The sequence below is a fragment of the Molothrus aeneus genome, chromosome 2 (genome assembly GCF_037042795.1).
Source record: "Molothrus aeneus isolate 106 chromosome 2, BPBGC_Maene_1.0, whole genome shotgun sequence".
NCBI lineage: Eukaryota > Metazoa > Chordata > Aves > Passeriformes > Icteridae > Molothrus > Molothrus aeneus.
Genome location: NC_089647.1, coordinates 4,583,816 through 4,606,110, shown reverse-complemented (window position 1 = coordinate 4,606,110; position 22,295 = coordinate 4,583,816). Strand labels below are relative to the sequence as shown.

General features: G+C 38.5%; 1 protein-coding gene across 5 annotated transcripts in view; it reads left to right on the top strand.

The window, feature by feature from the left end:
* POU2F1 (POU class 2 homeobox 1) overlaps nt 1-22,295 on the top strand; it is a 46,873-nt gene that overhangs the window by 9,628 nt on the left and 14,950 nt on the right. Inside the window, exons 3-8 of one of the 5 annotated variants that reach the window (XM_066571896.1) lie at nt 2,037-2,137; nt 4,974-5,027; nt 6,658-6,777; nt 8,453-8,632; nt 14,452-14,569; nt 21,602-21,696. In XM_066571896.1, coding sequence (XP_066427993.1) covers nt 2,037-2,137; nt 4,974-5,027; nt 6,658-6,777; nt 8,453-8,632; nt 14,452-14,569; nt 21,602-21,696 — 668 coding nt within the window. Of the gene's footprint in view, nt 1-2,036; nt 2,138-4,973; nt 5,028-6,657; nt 6,814-8,452; nt 8,633-14,442; nt 14,570-21,601; nt 21,697-22,295 lie in introns of all 5 variants that reach the window. The other 4 variants (XM_066571895.1, XM_066571893.1, XM_066571892.1 and 1 more) reach the window with 4 other exon arrangements.

Below are 22,295 nucleotides of genomic sequence, written 5' to 3'. Positions count from 1 at the left end.
TGAGGCTCTTTTTGGAAGATAGTTAACTAGAACAGCTTCACCTATTTACCCAAGTTGAGGCCTGCAGCTGGTTCTCTCAGAAAATAGATAATTTTTTTAACCCCCACAAATTTCCTATTGGAATGAGGAGTATTTGCCCTCCAGTAGGTTTTCTTATCTGTATTTTTTTTTCACTCCCTGACCATTGAAAAGTAATTCAAAACCTTTGATTAAATGAGGAGTTGGTAGGTTGTTTCCTTTGACTTTTGGTAGCTATTTGTCAGGAATTATTTTTATATATTTAGCCAACTATTGTTTCATTCCCTTTGTATTTCTGCATGGAGAGAATTCTGAAGTTTACTGGAAAGAATGAAGATAGATGAGATTCTTCTGGTTCTTTCCAGCAGACCTCCTTATATACCATTCTTTGGAGAAAGGCAACCAAGTTGCATTCCTTCAGGAGCAATTCAGACCAGTGAGAGTCCCTGTATTCGCTTTGAATTGGAATTTTAGACTAATTAAGCAAAATAATTTGATGCAGTTTAAAATTGTAATATTTTTAACACATCTGTGGGTCTTTGGCTGCAAGTATGTCTCTTAAGTTCGTAAACCTTGGCCCAAAGCATAGAATTGAAAACTTGGGAGTCAACCAAATCTTCCCACAAGAACCCCCACCAAAGATGCATCAAAGGGCCACCTTAGGTATACTTTACATGGATGGTAGAAAGTTTGATATTATGTAAGTGTTTAATAGAACAGTGGAGTGACTCAAACAGTCTTTGGAAACGTGACCTGTGTAAGCTGTTTGCAGGTCAAAATATCAGCGTGAGGTATTGGACAGTCTATTTTACTAATCACATTTTATGCCTGCTTGCTTTTGCAGATATTTGCAAGGAATAGCAACCACCTGTTGTTGCTCAACAACAGTGACTCTTTTGCTCAGTAGATAACCTGGGTTTTTATGGCAAAGAAAGTAGATGATGGAAGGAATTTTGAAGTGGGAGTTACTATGCACGCCTGCCTGTGGGCACTGAACAAAATCTGATTGTCGTGATGAATAAACATGCAAGCCTAAAGCTGGTTTAGCTTCATTTCAGTCACGCAATTTTAAAGATTGCATCATCTGTTCTAGAAATTCCCTGCAGCTCAACACACTTGGAATCTCCCTTTCTGTGGGTAGTAACAAAAAAAGAAACCAAAAAAACCACTTGTTTTTTTATTTTTCTTCTCACACCCAAATTATTTTGTGATAATTGGGAGGTTTTCATGTCTTCTGAGCAGTTTGGGAAAAGATTGCAAAAATGTAGGAAAATGACCAGGTTTTAGTTACTTGAGAGTAAGTGAAGAAGCAGAAGCAAGCCAAGGCCTCTTATCAAACTTTAACAAAAATGTAGAGGAGTAATTTCTGGAAAGAGTAAAACTGTGGCCCATAACTGCTGTATATAGATGGGACTTCTGTTTTCATCAAGTGTTATTTTACCTGTCCTTTAGGAGAGGTGGCTTTTATATGAGCCTTGCTGTTGGCACTTCCTGAATTTGAAGTTAGTCTTCAGCTATTGGATAAGGGGTGCATGGAGAATGGAAACAGAGTTTAATCATAGCAGCAAGCACCCACTTGGTTCTCAAACTGTGTAGAGAGTGATGGGATAGTAGTGTACATAGAAACACAGGTCACAGAATTCTTTAGGTTGCAGGAGACCTTTAAGATCATCAAGCCCAACTGTTGGGCCAAGTCCCCCTTTAAACTATGTCCTTAAGTGCTGCATCTGCACATCTTTTAAATATCTTCAGGGTACACAAATAGATGATGGAAGCTAAAGAAAATATGATGTTGATTTTGTTCAGCTGACAAATGCTCTATTACTGAAGCCTTGATTCTGCTTCCCCCCCTTCCACTAAAAAAAATGCAATTCTTGTTACTCTCAGAGTAACAGTTTTTATATTATACAGTTTTTTACTGTATAATGCTGAGAGAATAGCAGGAAAGTTGGGTATTGATTGTTATTCCACTTACTAAAAGCAGTAATTAATAGTTTTCAATATCTCTTCTTCTCCAGGCACGCAAACAAACGGCCTGGACTTTCAAAAGCAGCCTGTGCCTGTCGGAGGAGCAATCTCTACAGCCCAGGCCCAGGCCTTCCTTGGGCACCTTCATCAGGTAAGAGAAGAGACATTTCAAACAGAGAAGACTCAGCTGCCCTGGTGTGTTCCATGTTCTCCCTTTCTGTGAATGATGGAGAGTCATTTATTGGAACATAAATCTGGGTACACAACCTGGTTAACGAGCGTGAATGGGAAAAAGTCCTAATTGTGGCATTCACTTCATTGCATTAGGGTGCAGAACATGTCAAAATAGGGTGAGACCTCTTTGGGAGAACTACAAAACACATTTTTGGCGACTTGAGAATGCCTAAATGTTGTGGTGTCGTTTTGAGTAGGTTTTTTGTTTGTTTGCTTTGTTATTGTTGTTTTAACCTTAATAGAGAGACCACATTAAAAGGCAAGAAAAAAATTAAGTTTTTTAGGAAAGGATTGTATTGGCCCAATGTCTGCCAAGGTTCCAAAACTGTCACTTGTCTAGCTAAAAGCACTCTTACAGATTAACTAGGAAGAAAGTTGGTTGTACTTACTAAGCATATATGGCTTGTGAGGTTTTCTTTTTTTACAAAAAAAGTTATTTCAGTGACCTGTTTGTCAGATGATATTCAGACTTCTAATACTATCCCTCTGTTCTGCTGCTGCTGTGTTTAGGGAATCAAAGCTGAACTTCAGATGCAGGCTGAAGCAAAATGGGGCATCCCTAGGTGAAGAGAAGTATAAGGGGCATTTTTTTGTAGTTTTTTTATCTGTTCGCACTTGATGTATGAAAACAAATGTCCTAATTTCTTTCCCTTCCTCTGCACCAAGTTAAACTTTAAAATACTGTACCTAATTGGATGACCTTGAATGTTTGAGGTCTGAGGTTGCACAGTTATTGTGGTATAATTGAAGTACTGAAGCTTTTATGCCCTCTTTTAAGAGCTCTGAACTGCCGTTTTATTGTATGGAACATTCCACACGTTTTGTCACATAATTGCAATTTTCCTAGCAGATTGGTTTATATGGACTAAGGGAGTGCCACTGTTTGAATTTGCTGAACCAATAGGCTGTTGTAGGCTGCCTTTATGTGGAGAGAAGCTGACTAGTTTTTATGGCTTGCCAGTGTGTGTTTAACATGGAGACAGATACAGCTGTTCTGCAGAATTCTGTGTGTTTGTTTTAGTCTTCATTTTGCTCTATAGATTGACCCAGGACAGTAATTGGGTTTTGCACGGTGCTTTATCCTGCTTTGAAAATTTATTTATTTAAACAGTTGTCAGGATCTTTATAACTTCATGTTTGATAAAGTGTGATTCATTTCTTGAAACTGGTTCAAAGGAAAATCTCAGGTATTCTTTTATTCACCTGCAGGTGTGTGGGAATCTATTGTCAATCTGTCCTCTGGTAGTGAGGCTGCTGTTAGTGGGGTGTTATTCAACCTTAACACACAGTGCTTTGCTCTAGACTAATGCAAAGTACTGGGCTGTAGGCAGCATTCAGCATTTCTAATTTGGAAATGTTGGCTGTGTGGTGAAAGGGATGTCCAAATTGCATTCACAGAGATTTTCAGGAATGTGCTGGCTGTACCTGAGCAATCAATATGTATTTGTAGTCTTTTATGTGGTGTTTGTGTAATTTTAAAGTATTATTTTGAGTATATCATTTGGATGTCAGAGTGCTGTTATTTAGGCTATTCTCTGCTGTTAATCCATGGTAAAAGCACAGATTACATCGACTGTGTCAAACTGTATTTTGCTTCTGATGAGGAGGGGCTTTTCTGGGAGTGTTTGCTTTGATGTAGATCATGCTTAGTATGTCTAGTACCTTCATCTAAAGCAGTAGGAAATATTTCCAAGGTGACTCTTCCAAGGTTGCCTGTTCAAAATATTCAGTTATTAATTTCATGTACTGCAATTTTTCCTGTGCCAGAAAATATGTGGACTTTTCTATGTGGGGACCATGTAGAGGTCCTCCATCTAGAGGCAAGAGTGCTACATTTTGCTTTGCTTTATTGTATCCTTGCATGTCACCTGGTTTTCAAACGAGCAGTGGTTTTCAAACATGTCCAGAGATGGAATTCTCTACAGGCTGTTACTCTGACCTTTGAAAGTGTTGGTAATTAATTACAGAACATTCCTTCTTTATAAGTAGGGGTGCTGGTAGAAATTAGGCAAGACTGATTCAAATGGGTTTCAGTAAATGAAAAGATAGCATTTTCTGTACATTTTCCTCATTAGAGATGAAAAAGCACTCCAAAAATCTCACTTTCTGAATCATCCATTTTTTCCTTGCTGCTCATCCACAAGACCACCTTTGGGCCTGGTAATAACAAACATCAAATTCAAGTTTTAAGTATACCTGAATCAATACAGCCTTTGTAAAGTGTCTCCGGTGCTCTGTGTTGAGATCTTCTTTTCAGTGGCTGAGGGCTGCAAATAATTGAATGGGTTAATTTGAGGCAGTGTGGTTATGCTCTGGGTTCTGTGCTGTGCATGTGCTTGCTCATATCAGAAAGCTGGTGAGTGCAGTGGTGGGGTCAGACCCGTTCTGAAATGGGAGTAGGATGATGATGAGTGGAGCTTGATACCCTGCCCTGGAGCCTGGATTTTTCCAGCAGGAATAGGACTAGTTGGCATGTCCAGTTCAATATGCTCTGTTTCAACTCCATCCATAATATCTACATCCTTAGGCAGGGATACCTTCAGTAAGAGGTAGATAAACAGCATAGTGAAAGAGTCTTACACATCTGTTTCAGCCTGGAGTACAGCCCCAATTCCACTGATTCAAGTGTTAGAGGGGCATGCTCTGTTCTTGGGGGAGTTTTTTTGGAATGTGGGTGGGGAGATTGTTCTTTTTACATTATTAGTTTTCTGTGGATTCTACATTATTTCATTTCCATTTTTGCACTGTTGTAGGTCCAGCTCGCTGGAACAAGTTTACAGGCTGCTGCTCAGTCCTTAAATGTACAGGTAAAGACAGTTACCTTCTGCTGCTCATCCTTCTCTCATCCCAAACAGCATCAGTAGAGATAGTTCTTAACCTATGATACATCAGTTTTTTCAGTCTGACTGGTTTGGCAAGTGATAGGTATGAAGGAGTAACACTTCTACAACTGTAAATCAGGTTAAGGATTTGTAAGCATTCAGGCTCTGAAGTTGTTTAAAACATGGACTGACCGTAAGTTAATGCTGAATTTTAGTCAGGTGTGGTATCATGCAAACCTTAAAACTCCAGGAATATTTCATGTTCTTCTGTTTATTAACTTGCTTTAAACCTGTAGTGAGTATTACTTAGCAATTTGTCCTTACTTCTGGTAACTGTATATAGGAATATAAGGTAGCATTAACTATATAATATGGCTAGTTCAGACTGCTTGTGTAAATAACACACAGCGATTTCAAAGTCAGAGTAATTGTTGTTTAATAATGTACGTGAGACAGCAAAGCTTTCAAACTTTCCTATGATGCTGAACACTTCAGTTTATCTGTTAACATTCTACTTCCACTCTGTACTATATTAAGGGGCAAGGGATGCAGTTTTATTGAAAACTGGTTTCAGTATTGCATGTTATTAAAGAATGTAGGTAGTGCATTACATGAAACGCAATAGAATGTGGACCCACTTATACATAATAACAATTTGGAAAGAAGAGGAGGTATAGTGACCTTCCTTTCTAAGAGGAAGGAGGCAGAAAATTGCCTTGGTTGCCATGGTAAACTTCCATCCCTGAGAGAGATGTTGGCAAACAGGCTGTATCTCCAGTGCAGAATGTTTACAGTCCTGTGCTGTAATTATCGCTCAATGACTGGCAGAATTAATCAGAGCCTTTATGTTAATTAGCCCGCTCTGCAGTCCCCAAAACAGGTGGTGGAAAATATGCAAATCTATGCAGAATTGTAATGTTCTGCATAACCAGTTTTAATTATCATAAAACTCTCTCCCCCTCTTCATGCACTTGCATTTCCTCCCTCATGTCTTCACAATTTCTTCTTTTTAAAAAAACAAACAACCAAACCACAAAAATAAATCAAAATAAACTTGAATCTTTTAAAATAAAGCATTCAATTAAATAAATGCACTGAGTATTTAAAAGCACTGTATATATTCTATATCTTGCTGTAGGTAGAGAAACCTGTGAGGATTTTTCAAAAAGGTTCTGTATAAGCAAACAGTATGATGACTTAGAGGCACAGGATGGAGATAGACAAAATGGAAACACAATCTCCTTTCCCTTGTTCCATTGTTCAGGATTTTAGGCAATGAATAATTTTAACAACCTTCTCTTTCTTCATGGTGAAAGGTAGCGTCAGCTTCAGTTGCACGGTGTAAAATGAAGTGAGACCTGAAAATAATGTCAGAGAGTTACAGGAGACCAGAGAGTCTCTTTGTTTTGTTTAAGCTGCATTACCTACAGACGTGTTTCAGCAATCATAGCTGAGATGGTGGGCACACAGAGCCATTGCTTAAACACACTCTTAAAATAAACCCAAGGGCTTTTCGTATGCAGATGAAAGATTTTTATTGTGCAGTGTTGAGATAGCAGCGTCATACATTAACATCTGTTTTACACTATAAAGAGTTGTATTTTTTTTTGACTAGTCTAAATCTAATGAAGAATCTGGGGACTCTCAGCAGCCAAGCCAGCCTTCCCAGCAGCCTTCAGTGCAGGCGGCCATACCCCAGACCCAGCTCATGCTGGCCGGAGGACAGATCACCGGGGTAAGAGTTACCCAGGGATGCTGCAGTCCCACACAGGTATCATTGAGGGGCATTGCAACTGCCTTTAATGTAGTATGAACTTCAGTGGAAGGGGGAACAGGAAATATTTGGCTAGAAAAATAAGCAGACTGTAATATTTGGGATTTGTCGCTCAGTATTTGCTTCTGAACATCAACAACAAAGAATTCTTTCTCTCTGTTCTCAGTATCCCTTTTGACCCTGCAATGAAATTAAAACCTGTTGTTTTACAACAGTTACAAATAAGACAGTCACTGATGTCATAAAGAGAATTTTTTTTTTCAAGATTAAAACAAGGCATGGGAGAACAAAACTGAATCTTATAGCTGGGTGAAGAACAAAAATTATGGGAATTGTTAATTTTTCCTCTTCTCAAAAGCATTTCTTTTTAAGTAACTCTATTAACTCTATTTCTTAAGCCTGTGGAACCCTTTTGTTCTAACCTAGTGATTTTGAGGGGTTTTTAATTGCAACACTTTGGGTATATATATGGGATAATTGTTGTTTTAGACTTTCTGATGTTTCTGAATTGTTGTAATGGCTTTCAGTCATTTCAAAAAAGAGCAAGTTTTGTGAATGGGCTGGTTAAAGAATTTGCTTCCCCATAATCAGCTTTGCAGTATAAGAGTTTGTGTGTTAATAAGCTTAGGGCAGTCGCTCCAACAATATGTTTATGATTTCAAGTGTTAGGTTAGATCATCCCTACACTTGCATGAAATGACTTCTTAATCTCAGGCTCAATTGTTAAATCTTCTCCTATGTTACTATGTAAATACACATCCTATTTAGTTTTCAGTTTAGCATTGAAAGTTTTAAAAGTGAGACTGGTATGATGTGTTGTTAAAACCTGGCATATTTTATTATTTTTTGTATTCTCAGAAAATACTGGTTTGTTTTAATTCATGATTGTCTGCTGTAGTGAAACATTCAAAACTCCAGGCCTATGCAGATATGGGTTGTAGTAAATATGGACATCAAGATTCATTTACATGTAAAGGAGAGACTGCTGCCACCTGTTCCACAGAGATAATGTGTGCTTGGGAAAGGGAAGGGATGTAAAGTTGCCAACTCTATTCTATTAAAAAAAAAAAGGCAGATGGGGAGACTTGGAGAGAAACAAATGGAGCTCATGTTCTTTACTTATATCTTAGGGCATAATGGAAATGATGGAATATGGCAGGGATTCATGCTAATGTGAAGCAGCTGGGGCGTTATCAGTTTGTTCAGTAGCCATAGCCAGCATTCCTGCTTCACATTCATCTGGCTAATCACTTGCTGTTCTGCTGGGTGTAAATTTCCTTTCAAATCCTGGCAATACCGATTCTTTTCTTTTGCTTGCTACTTAATTGCTTTTTCCCTGAAACTCCTGGTAGAGTTGTGATGAAAACTTTGGAGCAGAGTTAGGTTCTGTAGGTTCCAGTAAGTGCAGATGGTGGTGGTGGTGGTGCAGTTTGGTTTGTGTCCGGCCTGTGGTAGGTTGGTTCCCACACTGTATTGAGTAGCCAGCTGTCCTTCCTTAAGGCCAGAGCCCTTGGCCAGTTAGTGGAATAGCCCTAGGATTGCCTGGTTAACATAAGTAGTACTGAGCTATCTAATGACTTTGTAGCTGAAGTGGCTCTTCCCATTATTAATGGCTGTGTTTTCTAATTGTTTATAGCTCACGTTGACGCCAGCCCAGCAACAGTTATTGCTCCAACAGGCGCAGGCCCAGTTGCTGGCGGCTGCAGTGCAGCACTCAGCCAGCCAGCAGCACAGCGCTGCTGGTGCCACCATCTCGGCCTCTGCTGCGACGCCGATGACGCAGATCCCTCTATCTCAGCCAATACAGATTGCACAGGTGAGCCTTGAGGCTTGAGAGGGTGGAAAACAAAGGAGGTTTTTGACTGATTGCACCATTCGAATGAAATTTGTTGTTCCTCGTTCAGTGAGTTGCTAGAGTATTGTTAGTCTTTCCTTGTGCATCGTTGGATGGTGAGGTTGGAGTTTCATAGTCTTAGCGAGGAATGTGTGCCACCTGCTCCTCAGTTCCATTGGGCTTCTGAGTTTGTACCAGAATCTGAGTAGATGCTGTGTTTTCTGAATTTTCCTCCTTGTAGTTAGGGTGAGAAAGGAGAAAAAAGGGTATGGAAGGATGCCCACAGAAGGGGCACTTGTTGAGACCTGCATGGATGGGAAGTGATGCCTGTGTATCAAAAAGGATGTTTGTCAGACCCAAATGGTGCTTGTTAGAAGCAAAATGATAGAGCTGAAGAATGGCAGTGTGACTTTACTCGTTTGTGTGCTATTTTGGCTTGGTGTTTAATGCTGCAGGTTCCATGACCAAGAATGGGCACTCCTGTGTGTCTGGAGAAAAACTTGGAGAATGAGTCTGGTGTTGGGATCTGTCCAGTCTTATGGTCTGGTACTAAAGACTTGTCAATTCTGAAGAACTGCTCTCTGTGGATGTTCTGCTTACTAGAACCAGTAAGGACCCTCCTGGTCTTCCAGGACTGGCTTAATTCAGTGTGGAGATTGCAGTGGCACTAACTCTGTGCTTAGTGTATGTAGTGTGGAAAATCCTTGGACCTGTGGACAAGGATAATCAAATGTGCAGCTTAGACATCTTGAGTACTATGAGTAGGTGAATGTCTTGCTCATCCTGAGGTCCATCTTTCCATAGATTAAAGCTCTTGGTACATAATATCAGCTTTCTTAGTCTAGCTGTGCAAAGTGTGTGAGGTATATAATCTTCTAAGTTGCTGCTTCATAGAGTGACCAAGTTCTTTAAGACTGTCTGATGCTTTCTGTTCAGGCTACTTTCTCTTGCATTCAACAAGGATGAAGTGTCCAAACAGTGAACATAAGGTCTGATTAAGGACAAGAATGGAAATGTTGCAATTGTCTGTGAAGTCCGGTGGTGCAATGTTCAATCCTTTGCTGTGCTGGTCCACTAGCAGAATAACAGCAGCCTGGCTGTGCTATCAGGTTTTCATTAGCTGAAGTGACAAACTTTTGTGGCGTTGGTCTAGAAATTCTGACCTCTCTGGCTGTCCTTGGAGAGGCCAGAGTGGTGCCATCCTGTTTTGAAAAGGCGAGTGCTGGTGTTGCTGTGTTGGTGAGATTCCTCCCACTGAAGCTCTTGTTGCACTGTGAGAAGTCACATCACCAAGTAATACCTTTTTTAGCCAAGGAATCCACTTCACTGGCATGATGTAGAGATGACTGAAGGATGTAGCGTTCAAGGAAACTTGGAATTCTCAAGATCATATCTCAATTTTGTTTCTTCCTACTTCCTACTATCTGTAGGCAATAATACAGACAGATTTCAAGAAGAGAATGGGCAATGTTCTTGTCAAGGAAGTTGTTGGTTATAGCTTTTGACATCTTTCATGCACCTGTCACAGAGTTCCCACTTGATGGGATGTGAGTATTTTAACATATATGTAAGCAATCCATAGGTGTGCCTCTCCTCTTCCAGGTGTGCACCCTAAGATAGCAAGGTCTGCTTCTCTGAAGTATGGTGGCCTAAAATTTCCTATTAACAAAATCTGTACCTTGAACTGTCTGGCCTTAGGTTTGTCAAACAGGCCACCAAAGCAGTGGATACCATTGTGATGCATGTGTGAGATGTTTCTAATCCTGCTCTCCTACCTCAGTGCAAAGCTCTGAAAATGTGTGAAGCATTTACAATTGTTAGTTTTGTACTGGCTTTTTCTCCAGAACTTAGAAAATCTTCAGAGAAGCGTTTGAGAGGAGTTGAAAATATCAGGCATGTGCTGTCAAATAAGAGTTTCTGAAGGCAACATTGTCTGATTTGTGCACAGAGTGAGCTAAAGGCTCTCTGAAAAATAGTGTGTGATCTTGTAGTTGCCATGTGCAGAACAAATTAAAGTTGTACTTGTTTTCTGACGTTTCTAATTACTTAAATGTTTGACTTTACAATTAATGTCTTTTAGGATAGGTTATTTTGATACATAAATGAGCTTGTTTGAATCTTGTTAACTGCTCTTTATGATGAAAGAGCAGGGCATAAATTGTGCAGGTGTTGGATATAATTTGAGGTACTTATGAAAAACATCTACCATCTAGGTTCATGGGTAGATAGCACCATGTCTTTTGATCCGTCTTGGCAAGGATTTGTAAGCAGTGCTCAGCTTTGTTTGTGTTGCTATTGTAAATATATAGCTGATTATACAAATAGCTGAATGTTTGTTTTAATTGATGGTTTTTGAATAATTGATTAACTAGCAGGTCTCTGCAGCAGGGGGATTACCATATTTATTTTAATTAACTAATTGCAAAAGCATGACTTCTTTAATGTGCACTGCAGTTCACGTAAGGTATCTGCTGCAGCAGCCTGGTGAGGAGCTGGTGCTGCTCCTGGAATGACACTAAACAGTTGTGTTTCAACTTTCGGGTTTTTTTATAAACTTCCTTGTTTTCAGGATCTATGCTCTGTATTTATATGAGGTAAATCTCAAAATGAGTCAGATGCTTAAGTTTGTGCTGAAGCTGTAATTGGAAATAATGGTATTGAATTTAGAAATTTAGATTTTTTTTTTAAAACAAAAAATCTTCTTCACAGCAAGACATAGCACTTGACAGATTATTCTGCTGAGGTAGGATTTGGATTGTTTTGATCTTTCTAAATTGCTAGGCAGCACCAGAAGACATGCATGTCTCCCTGAAAGTCTTTCCATCTCTTTCTATGTGCTTGTGCTAGCATACAGATTTTTAACACTGAGGAAAAAAAGATCAGTGTAGGAAAACAGTGTCAGGTTTGTTTGTGTGTTTGCTATTGGGAGATTTATTGTAATGGTATAATTAACTAAATAAAAAAACTTTCCCAAGGTGGAAATAAAGTTGAATTTCAAATGCATTTGAGAGGCTGGTAGGGCTATTTAGGAGTGATTAGCCTTGGAGGTATCGTTTTCATTTTGCATTGCAGAATTATATTTCTGTATTTAAACAAGACTTAGCCAACATACCATTTACCAAGGCAGATGCACAGAATAAGATTGCTTATATCAGTTCTCCCTGAGGCCTCAATTTAAAAACAGTTTTCTCATATTAAAGTGTAAGAGCCTGATGATAAGAGCTGTCATGTCTTGGCTGGGTAGCCAGTGTTATGAATACCATAGTCTTAAACAAAAAGCTCTCCTCCTTTGATCTTACAGATACACTGCCATTGTTTCTTTGTATTCTTTCTTGCATGTAACTCCATCTCCTGAGGGGGTGCTTCACATCATCTGAGATCTCCTTGGTCATCGGGGGTGATTTCATTTGTTTGCTTTTGATTGGGAGAGGTCCTTAACCTGTCTGTTTTTCCATTGATACTTTTTTCTTCCACAGTGTCTTCCCAACTCTTCCTTTTGTGTTTATGGTTTTTTTCTCTTATCTACCTGTATTTTCATCCTGCAGCCTCTCTTTATTTCCTTTTCTTCTGCCCAGTGTTCACAACCTGACTCAACTTGCCCAGCTCTTCACATTTCTGTTTTCAACTCTGCATCCAGTCCATACATCCATTCCAGTATGAGCCCCCTCTGAGCTGGAGGGTCAGCACAATCTGCACCAGCTGAGCATTGAAAATCAGTGAATAAATGAATGGAGATCCATGTTGTGTTGAGCTCAAGAAGTAAGAGGTTTTGGTGGCAGTTCTGACCAATGTGATATTAGGATATGAAGTCATAAGAAACAGGGAGTTCCAGGATAGAACTGGAGTAATTATTGGTCTCTTTCAAGAAGGAATTTTGCCTTGATTTCTTTGGAATTAGTTGCATTATTTCTGCAATTTTCTGAAAGCAAGCAATACTATTGACTTTAAAACCACTTTTTTGCTCATGGGCACTTTTAAAAATTGTAGCATTCTCTTATAAAATGGAAGTTTCCATTTCTTAAAGAGCATTGCGTGATCAATCCATCTGGTGTCTGTCTACCATATTATTACACTGCATGCTTTTGACTTAACAGGACTAAGTAGCCCAAGTGATTGATGACCAGTGTCTGTGTAATGCAGGTTAAGTAGTCGTTTTCTTATAAAGCCTGTCTATGGTCTCATAAATCAGTGGACTCCCTATTTTTTTCCCTCCTTAGTCTTCCTTTCTGACATTCCCCACCCCTCATCTCCTGAAGGAAGATTGTTGCAACTTCCAAGTTACAGTTTTAACAGATTTAAAATAAAGTATTGTCACAGATAACAGCATTGTGTGAGAAGGAAGTTCTCTTTGTCAGTCTGTCTTGACTTCTCATCTCCAAATCCACTGCTGGCAGTGAATGGCCTGTCCCATCCTCTGGCTGAGCAGGTTGTGGGAGTGCTCAGTAACCTGCATCAGCCCAAGGAGCAGCTTTTGGAGCAGCTCTTTGTTCCTCTGGTTCACTTGAACTCAGGTGTTTTTGGGGCTGGGGGAAGATGAGCTGCTCCAAGCAGCCACCCCGGGCGCTGCTGCAGCTGAACATGGTTTCTCTGCAAACAGGGACCTGAGTGGCTTCCCTGAAACAGAGCTTTGGGGGAGTCTTCTTGTCTGCTTGGTTTGGTTTGTGTAGTGGGAGGTTGCAAGTGTGGGAAGTATTTCATTCAGGCCTTTTTCCACCTGTTTGGTGAGTATTTTGAAATAGATTCTTCCTGGAAAGATGGAAAAATCCAATAAGTGTGTTTAGATCGTTTTCATGGATTACCACTGTTATGTTGGCTGACTTCACAGTGTGTTTTTTAAATTTCAGTTGCTTTTGTTATTATGTTGTTTGGAGATGAAAAGAAAAAGGCTGTTTAGGGGGAACAATTTTTAAGCAGTTCTCTATGTTTTCATTCTCCAGCTAAATGTCAAGTTGAAAAATTTTTCTTGAAAACTCAGTTTCTCAGAGATTAACATTTTAAATTGATACCTGTCATTTAATTATAGAAAATTAATAGTCCTGAATGGTTTAAATACATAAAAGTAGGGTTCTTCAATAATGCGGTGTTTTGGATTATTCCTTTTAACCTTTCATTATAGTCATATCTATTAAGCTTATTGTAATTTGTTTCAGAACAAATGAAATATATTTACTAATTGAGTTAGCTACTTTCTGAAATTTGAACTGAGCAACCAGAGTGCAAACAAGGAATCTGTAATATTTTGCTTCCTTGTTGTTGATTCAAATGGTAATTGCAGACTGTTGTTACAAAAAAAATAGCTCCCAGCTAACATGCGTGATTTGTAGCAGAGTTCCATCCTCAAAAAGTAAGTTTGAGAGATCTTTGTGTTGATAAGTTTAATGTATTTGAAAACTCCTGAATTTGTGGGAGAAGGAAGATTGATTTGTTTGTTTGTGTTTTGTTTTTAAAGCAGAACAGTTCTGGATATACTTTGCTGGGTTGTTTAGTAAATAACTTCGGTTTTATGAATGAAAGTGAAGGATATTTTAAAGGATATTCAGTAGCAGGACTTCTGCTGTGTTTGACATCTTTTTTCTCTAAAGGTTAGAGTATAGCTGGCTGATAGGAAATGTTATATTGGGAATTATTGCTGACTTACATGTCTAACACACAGCTCTTTCTTTTCTTCTTTTTTTTTTCCCTTTTTCTTTTTACTTTTTTTCTTTTTTTGTCTTCTCTTTTTTTTTTCTTTTTTTTTTTTCCCTGGTTTTTTTTTTCTTCTTTTTTTTTTTTCCCCTTCCCGTTTCCTTAAGGATTTGCAGCACTTGCAGCAGCTTCAGCAGCAGAATCTCAACCTGCAACAGTTTGTGTTGGTGCATCCAACAACCAACTTGCAGCCAGCACAGTTCATCATCTCACAAACGCCGCAGGGGCAGCAGGGTAAGTGCTCCTTGCCACAAAAGCAAATCATACACAACATTTTTTGGGGGGAAAAGTGAAACTCAGGTGGTTCATACCAGTGCTCAGCCTGCTCCCAGCCAGCTTTTCCCCCCTAGGTTTATGTCCTGAGTATGAGACTGGGTGGTGTGGAATATCCTTTTGGCCAGTTTGGGTCAGCTGTCATGGCTCTGTCCCCTCCCAGCCTGCTTGCTGGTGAGATTTGTGAGAAGCTGAAAATTCCTCCTTGCCTCTAAATACTGCTTGGCAATAACTAAAATATCAGTGTGGATTCAACATTGTTTTCATCCAAAATCCAAATCACAGCACTGTACCAGCTATTAAGAAGAAAATTAACTCTATCTCGGTCAAAGGCAGGACAGACTGGGAAAAGATTACAAAATCAAAAGTCCTTGTGGGAGTCTGGAAAAGTACTTAAGCCTAAAGAGCATACAATGAATTTTGTCATAAACTGAACTAATAATTAACACCTTGGGAAAAGAGCTAGAATGCTGGGTTTGTGTAACAGCTGTTATAATAATATTTTGGCAATGCCCTGGGTATGACTTACATGCCAAAGACAGACGAGGCAGTGGTAGGTGGTGCTGTGTCAGAGCAGTTAAGTTGTTGCACAGTAGCTTTGTTCTGAGGACTGATGTGTTCAGGCTGCAATGCATCATGGTGCTGATTGCACCCCATTTGTTGATGCCCACGGAAAAGTGCATTTAGCCATGGCTTCTTATGCTGATATACTCCAATGGCCTTTTTTTCCCCCTTTCTCTTCTACATGAACTCTACTCAGTTGTTCAGGTCTGGTAATCCAAAGATTCTTGCTCAGAAGGCAAATCCTGTTATGCTTGAAGAGTCCCGCAGATTCTGGCTGTCCTATAAAGCAGCTCTTTGCACCTCATTTTTTTCCTGTTCCTTTCAATTTTTTCATGCATCATTCCTTCTTACATACTATGACTTGGATAGAACTGGCTTTCCATTACGCTGAAGGGCTCTTACTGTCTGAATGCTCTCACATTTGAATAAAGGGTTAGTCAAAATTACCTTCCTTTTAATAGGACTTGATTTAGGAGAGATTTTATACCAGCACTGGAAGAAAATGGCTGAAAGGCTATTCACGAGAGTATTTAGTGATGTACTGCTTTCTTAAAATGAAGCAGAACTTGTAAACTTAACATACTCTACTGGAAGAAATCAAACCACTAAAATTTAGTTCAAGAATTCTTCAAAATAGGTGCTTGGAGGTTTTCTTTAAATAAATTCTTTTAAGAAAACAGCAAGCACAAAAACATTGTTTTGAAAAACTCATTGGTATTGTTGTCTGCCTACATTTTTCAGCTAAATTCTGCTGGTTTTATAAAATACCTTTGAAGATGCTTTACAGAGAGGAAAACTAAGAGAAGCACATTGTATTAGTTCCCCAAAATGAGTTGTTTGAATTATAGAAGGGAAGGCTTTCTTGTTTGGTTAAAATCTTCTGAAGTAGAATAAGTACTAGACGAGATTTTCATAGTACCTTTTCCAGAGGCCATCTCTGAAAAATCATTTCTTCACTACAATTTAAGAGCTGCATATTGCTGTCATCAGTGACGCAGTGTAGGTAGAGACATCATGTTTTACTGGTAATGTGCAGCCTGGACAACTGAATAGCTCAAAAATGTAGGAAGATTTATATGCTGAATTCTGACCATAGGCCATTAGTGTGTGACAACCTTCCAAACTGAAATGCTTGAATAGATCTCATTTTCTTTATGAGCACTCAATGATAAAGCAACATGTATGTCGTAATACCCCTTATATCACTTTTTGATATGTTTTTTTTGCAGTGTTTCATAGTTATTGTTAGAAGATCTCAAACAGTACATTATTATTTATGAGAAAGATTGAGAAAGTGTGTGTTTTTATTTTGTTATTTCCTGTTGCATCTGACTTTTCCATGTTGTTTGTGTCCTATTGCTCCATTAGTCAGCTTCATAAAATAATAAATATTCTAAAGAAACTAGCATAGAATTTTCTTCAAAACCAATGGCATTTGTTTTTGGTTGGTTTTTTTTTTTTTTGATGCTTCATTGGTATGGCATGGAGCTTTATATATGTACTCATTTAATAATGAACATAAAAATTCAAATTTGTGTATAGATTATGTATTCTGGAAGAAATTTCTTGCTTTACAGACTATGCTACATATTTTGTGTATGCCACGTAGTCATGTAAATGAGAAACACTGTTTTTAAAGGAGAAGAGTTTTGAGGGAAATAAGTGAAGAATTGTGTATCTAAACAAGGTTGTAGAAGATGTAAGCATTTGGTGAAGAAAAATGTTTTACTTGAAGAGGCAAAGGATACAGAGAAATTCAGTTATCAGCAATTGTATTTAGATTGTTGAAGGGGTTGAACATCGTGAGCTGAGATCCAAGTACCTGCCCCAAGAGTTAACTGCTGTCATGGTAAAAAAAAAATTAAAATAAAAATTAAATTAAAAATTAAAATTAAAATAAAATTAAAAATTAAAATTGTTTTCCTATATCTAGTTGGAGTTTTCCATGTTCTGATAGCCATCGAATCTCATTACAGTGTACCCTCGAGCATAGTCCATTTCTATCTTTTGAAAAAATTTAGGAAATTCAATACCTAAAATGTTAATCAATAATCAAGATGTTATTCTACTATCTTTCTTCAACACACACATTATAGCTCCCAGCAGCAGATAGGAAATTTTCCCCATAAATCCACTGCCGTATGTCTAATGTAGTCACCTTCCTTTTCCACACGATTTCTGGCTATTTAGGGGCTTATACGAAACAAATTTTAAAGTTCCCATTTTTCATGGCTGGTAATTGATAACATCATAACTGAAAGAATTGTTTCAAGCCTCAGCAGATATGGAGAAGATTGAATGGAAATAGAAATTTGGAGCATTTTCTTATTCAGAGCAACTGTTGTTCATATTATTGTTAAAGTCACCAGCAGGAATGTAGCTCCTTGTAATACCTTTATATCTCTTGTATCTGCTCTTGTATCTAATAGAGCTGTCTCTAAAATAATCAATTTAACATCCCTTACTACAATTAGAGCTGCTTCTTAAAAATATTACCCTCATCAGGTGACTGTTCACCTTTTTACTTGTGAGATATTGCTAATACAAACCGTATCAGTAAAAATCTGAATGGAAGGGGAAATGGTGCTGTGTTTAATATAAATTAATCTTGCAAACAGGAGTTGTTGAGATCTAAGTGAAGACTGTGCACAGTGAGATTTAGAAGTAGTACTAGGAAAATATCGAGAAATGAAAATGTGGAAGACAAGCTACTAATTAACTATAAACATTGAAACTGGATCTACCTAGTCTCAAATTATTACTATTTATTATTAAAGACTGCCATTATGATTTTTTTTTATCGTAAAGTTACCTGGGCCAAATCCTATCCTGTTTTCTTCTTTCATATGTGTTATACAGACTTTGAGACCTCACTCATGTGGAAGTCCTTGTAATGGCTTTGTCTTGCAAGCTAACTTCCAGTGAGAGGATGAACAGCTTTGGCAGAGATAAAGCAGTCAAGTTCTTACATGAAAAAATTCACTCTTTTGGGAGATCAGTTTGGGATGAATTATGCATTATGCTTCTGGGCCAACTTTTAAAAAATTATGCTGAAAAAGTCTGTGCTTGAATGTTTGTTTTATCTTTTGTTTAATTTTAGATAGAACTGAACGCCAGATCACTCCTAAGGGACTCTTGGCTGGCAGGAAGAATTTTTTGGCTTGGACCATTATTCATGCTGCTCTTAGACATTACAGGAAAAATCCTGAATGACAATAGATCCATTTACTATAACTATTAAAAAAGAAAAGACTCTAAACTATTATACTTCTGCATAGATCCTTATCTGCATCCATACAGTCATTCTTTTAGAGTGCCACACAGGTGATTTGTGTGCCATATTTAATGCAATAATACCACTAGACTCTTAAAACCCAGGACAGAGTGTTAGGAATATGACCTATGTAAAGTATACAATAGCAGCTTTTATAGGTTCAAAAAAATCATGTGGGTTGGAAGGGACCTCTAGAGACCAGGTAGAGTTGTTCAAAGCAGGTCCAATTACAGCAGCTATTCAGCACCTCAGCCAGTTGAATTGAACATGTCCCAGAAAGGAGTTTCTGCAACATTCTCAAGTACCTGCCCCGAGAGTTGACTGCTGTCATGGTAAAAAAAATTAAAATTGTTTTCCTATATCTAGTTGGAGTTTTCCATGTTCTGATAGCCATCGAATCTCATGACAGCGTACCCTCGAGCATAGTCCATTTCTATCTTTGAAGAAAGCAGTAGGATCTCACCTTCTCATCAGGCTAAAAAAACCAGCTCACTTACCTGTTCCATCCTGTTATGCACCTGTTTGTCCAGCTTGTCTAGACCCTGGCTTCTGGCCTGTTGGCCACTTCCCCATCTTTGGTATTGTCCACAGACCTGCTGAGAATAGATTTTGTCCCATCAGTCTTCTTGATAATAAAGATGTTAAGCAGTATTGGTGGCAATATGAGTCTTTAAGGAAACAGCAGTGTTTGAAATGCCAGGATCTCAGCAGGTGCCTAAAAGATGTGTGTTTACTTAGAAAAGGCAGTGCTATGTGCTCTGTAAGTTCAGTCACTGAAGTTATTTTGGACCTCAGTGATTTCTTCTCAGAAAAGTAATGAAGGAGAAGCTCAGACCTGGTTCAAGTCATGTCTTAAAAGAGCACAATTGCAGCTGCCCACCCATGAGAGCCAAGGAGTGCCCAAAGTGTGTGCCTGAAAAGGCTGTGATCAGGGGGAGAGACACATTTCCAAAATATTCCAGCTGCTTTCCCCATCCCCTTCAGTCTGCCGCAGGTTGAATTGACTTGTTCTATCTCCAGTTTCTGCCTGTGACACCTTGTGTCAGCACCTCTTACATAGGATAAAATTATGTAAAAACAGAGTAGATTAAACGTGTTCAGATTATTTTATACTGGTTATTCCATTATAGTTACTTCAGACCATGTGAGTGAGAATAAAATTAGGAAGAGTGTAGTCATCCTGTGCTCTTTAGCAAAATTGTTAATGCCAGAAAAACATCCTCTAGGATTTCTCTGGGGACAGAAAGTCACAAAAGGCCAGTCCTAATTACTCTGATTGCAGTCATAAGACAAGTCAGTAACTTGTAATCGATGGTGTTACCAGTGGAGTAGAACTCAAATGTCATCACTGTTGGCTGCCTGGTTTTCATTTGTTTGTTTACAGCCCCTCTGTAGTGACAGTGTGATGGGTTTGCCCCTTTCTCTTTCAAGCTGTCAGTTTAAAATTCACTATCATTGAATTAAGGTAAAAAACTCTGCACTTAGAGGTGACTGTTTACTAATTAATATTTAGATTTGGGCAGCTAAAATCATCTTTCAAGTGAACAAATATTTGCACTGTAAAAAGCAGTGTGTGGCTGTAGCAGGTGGCTGTCTTGGAAGTTCCTTGAGCAGCTCTGTTCCCTCACTGTGGTTTTTCAACAGCACAGCTGGAACACGTTGATTATGTGCTGCAGAGCAAACTTACATTGTTGTGTGTGGTGTGCTGTAATGTTACATAAGCAGCTGGCTGTATTCTGTAGGTCCTGAGCATCTTGATAGCAACAAGATTGTTTAAAATACATATTCCGCTCTTTGTTAAACAAAAATCAAGTATTGCTGTCAGATGATAATTCTTCTATGCTCGTGTATCCCTTACTGAGGATACATTTTCTCCTTCTTAACCATAGTAATCCCTCTTCCCATGTCTCTTATGGCCTTAACCTTGCACAAAACATCCAGTTCTTCACTTGGTATTTATCAAGTCCTAAATTCTGTTTCCCCTGCCTTTATTCTGCTAAGAGGTAGATCAGGCAGCTGATGATGTTGAATTTAAGTGCTACATAATTGATGGTGGCATAGCAGTACATCCATCTGTTGTTCCCCCTGGGTTTTAGGGACTAGGTATATTGAAGTTTAATTAGTTGGGTTCTTAATTATTATAGTGGAAATTGATAGTTGTAGCCAGGTGGTACGTAAAAAATAACAGTTAGCATTTTTCACAGTAATATTGAGTGATTTGACTAACTGTAGGTATATTTCTGTCAAGATTCTGTCCCTTAAAATAGATACATTTTTGCATTAGAAATGAAAAAAAATTGATAATTTCTAGTTAAATTATATAGAGATGCAGGCATGTATCTTAGTTTCCTCAGAGATTTAATAAACTGTACAATTAGTGGACTGTAAGGGAATTTATTTGTAGATTGACAGCATATTATACATACTGGTTCTATCAGTTGCATCTGTTCTTTGATGTTGGCACTTTTCCATAGTAGCAGGGTTTTCCTATATTCATTGTAGTGTTTATTCTATTTGTTAAAATTGAGCAGTGTTCAGTTATCTTACCTAAACTTTAATTCCATTTACTTTTCCAAAAGATTCCTACTTTTTTTGACCCAGATGGGAGTTATCTAGGCTCGTTGTGTCTTCTGGTGTGGTCTGCTTAAGTCTGCCAGAAAGCTTCCTTCTTGTTAGGCAGCTGGCATGGGGTGGTTTGGAGAGGAAGGAGGATGATCAAGAAGCCAAATTTGTGATTTTAATTAGTATTCCGTTGGTGAATTTGATCTCATTAGTGTTCAGTATTTTATATGGCTCCACAATTCGTGGTCAACTCTTGGTTACCAGAAGAGGTGTATCCAAACTCTGCATGCTGAAAGGAGCAGTAAATGATTCCTGCACACAGAACTGGGATGACCTAGATCATTACCAACTCTTTCTGCAGAGGACACTTACACACACTTCTCCCTCTTTCCCTTCCATCACCACTTACACTTCAGGGAAATGCAAGGGGATTTTGGACTGAAAACTCCAAAAGACTGAACATATCTATGCATTGATGAAACAGAAGCTCACATCTCAATTTTTTTTAAACTTTCCATCATTTGGCAAGAGCCTTGTTTTACCTCATTTCATGTTTTAGTGTTTTTGAATGACAAACCATTTTCTCTCGGCAGGTCTCCTGCAAGCGCAGAATCTCTTAACGCAACTACCTCAGCAAAGCCAAGCCAACCTCCTGCAGTCTCAGCCAAGCATCACCCTTGCCTCGCAGGTCAGGCTTTTCCCTACACTTCTTGACTTGCTTTGAGGGGATTTAAACTATGGCAAGTGAATGGACCCTTTGTATTAGTTACCTGAATAGATGTTGTAGCTCTAACCGTGCATTTGTCTTTCTAGCTATAACAGTGCATTTGTAGCTCCTACCTCAATGTGCCTCTTTCAGGCTTTAACGTTCTAAAGTGGATTTTTAGCTGGAAATTTTCATGATTGGTACCTTGAGTTAATGGCACTAGAGCATCGTTTGATTTCCTGTAAGGTTTTCTTGAAAATTCAGAGGAGCAAGGTGTGAGCTCCCTCAAAAGCTCCAAAAGGGGTTCACTGACAAGCCTCTTTCTGAAGATTGCAGTGGTAATCTATCTTTAATTTAGTGTGGTTATTTTGCAATCACTGCTAAGTCATTGCCAGTCTTATCAGTTAGCATCTGTGAAACTGAAGAGATTGTTAGAAATGAAATATTCAAATATTCTGACAGATGTATATTAAAATATTAGAGCTCTATGATTAAGTTTTCAGACTATAAGAAAAGCAATTTTAAGGTTGCATGTGCCTGCAAATTTAGTTGTGCTTGACTCTGGGTTTTACTGTGCAGTT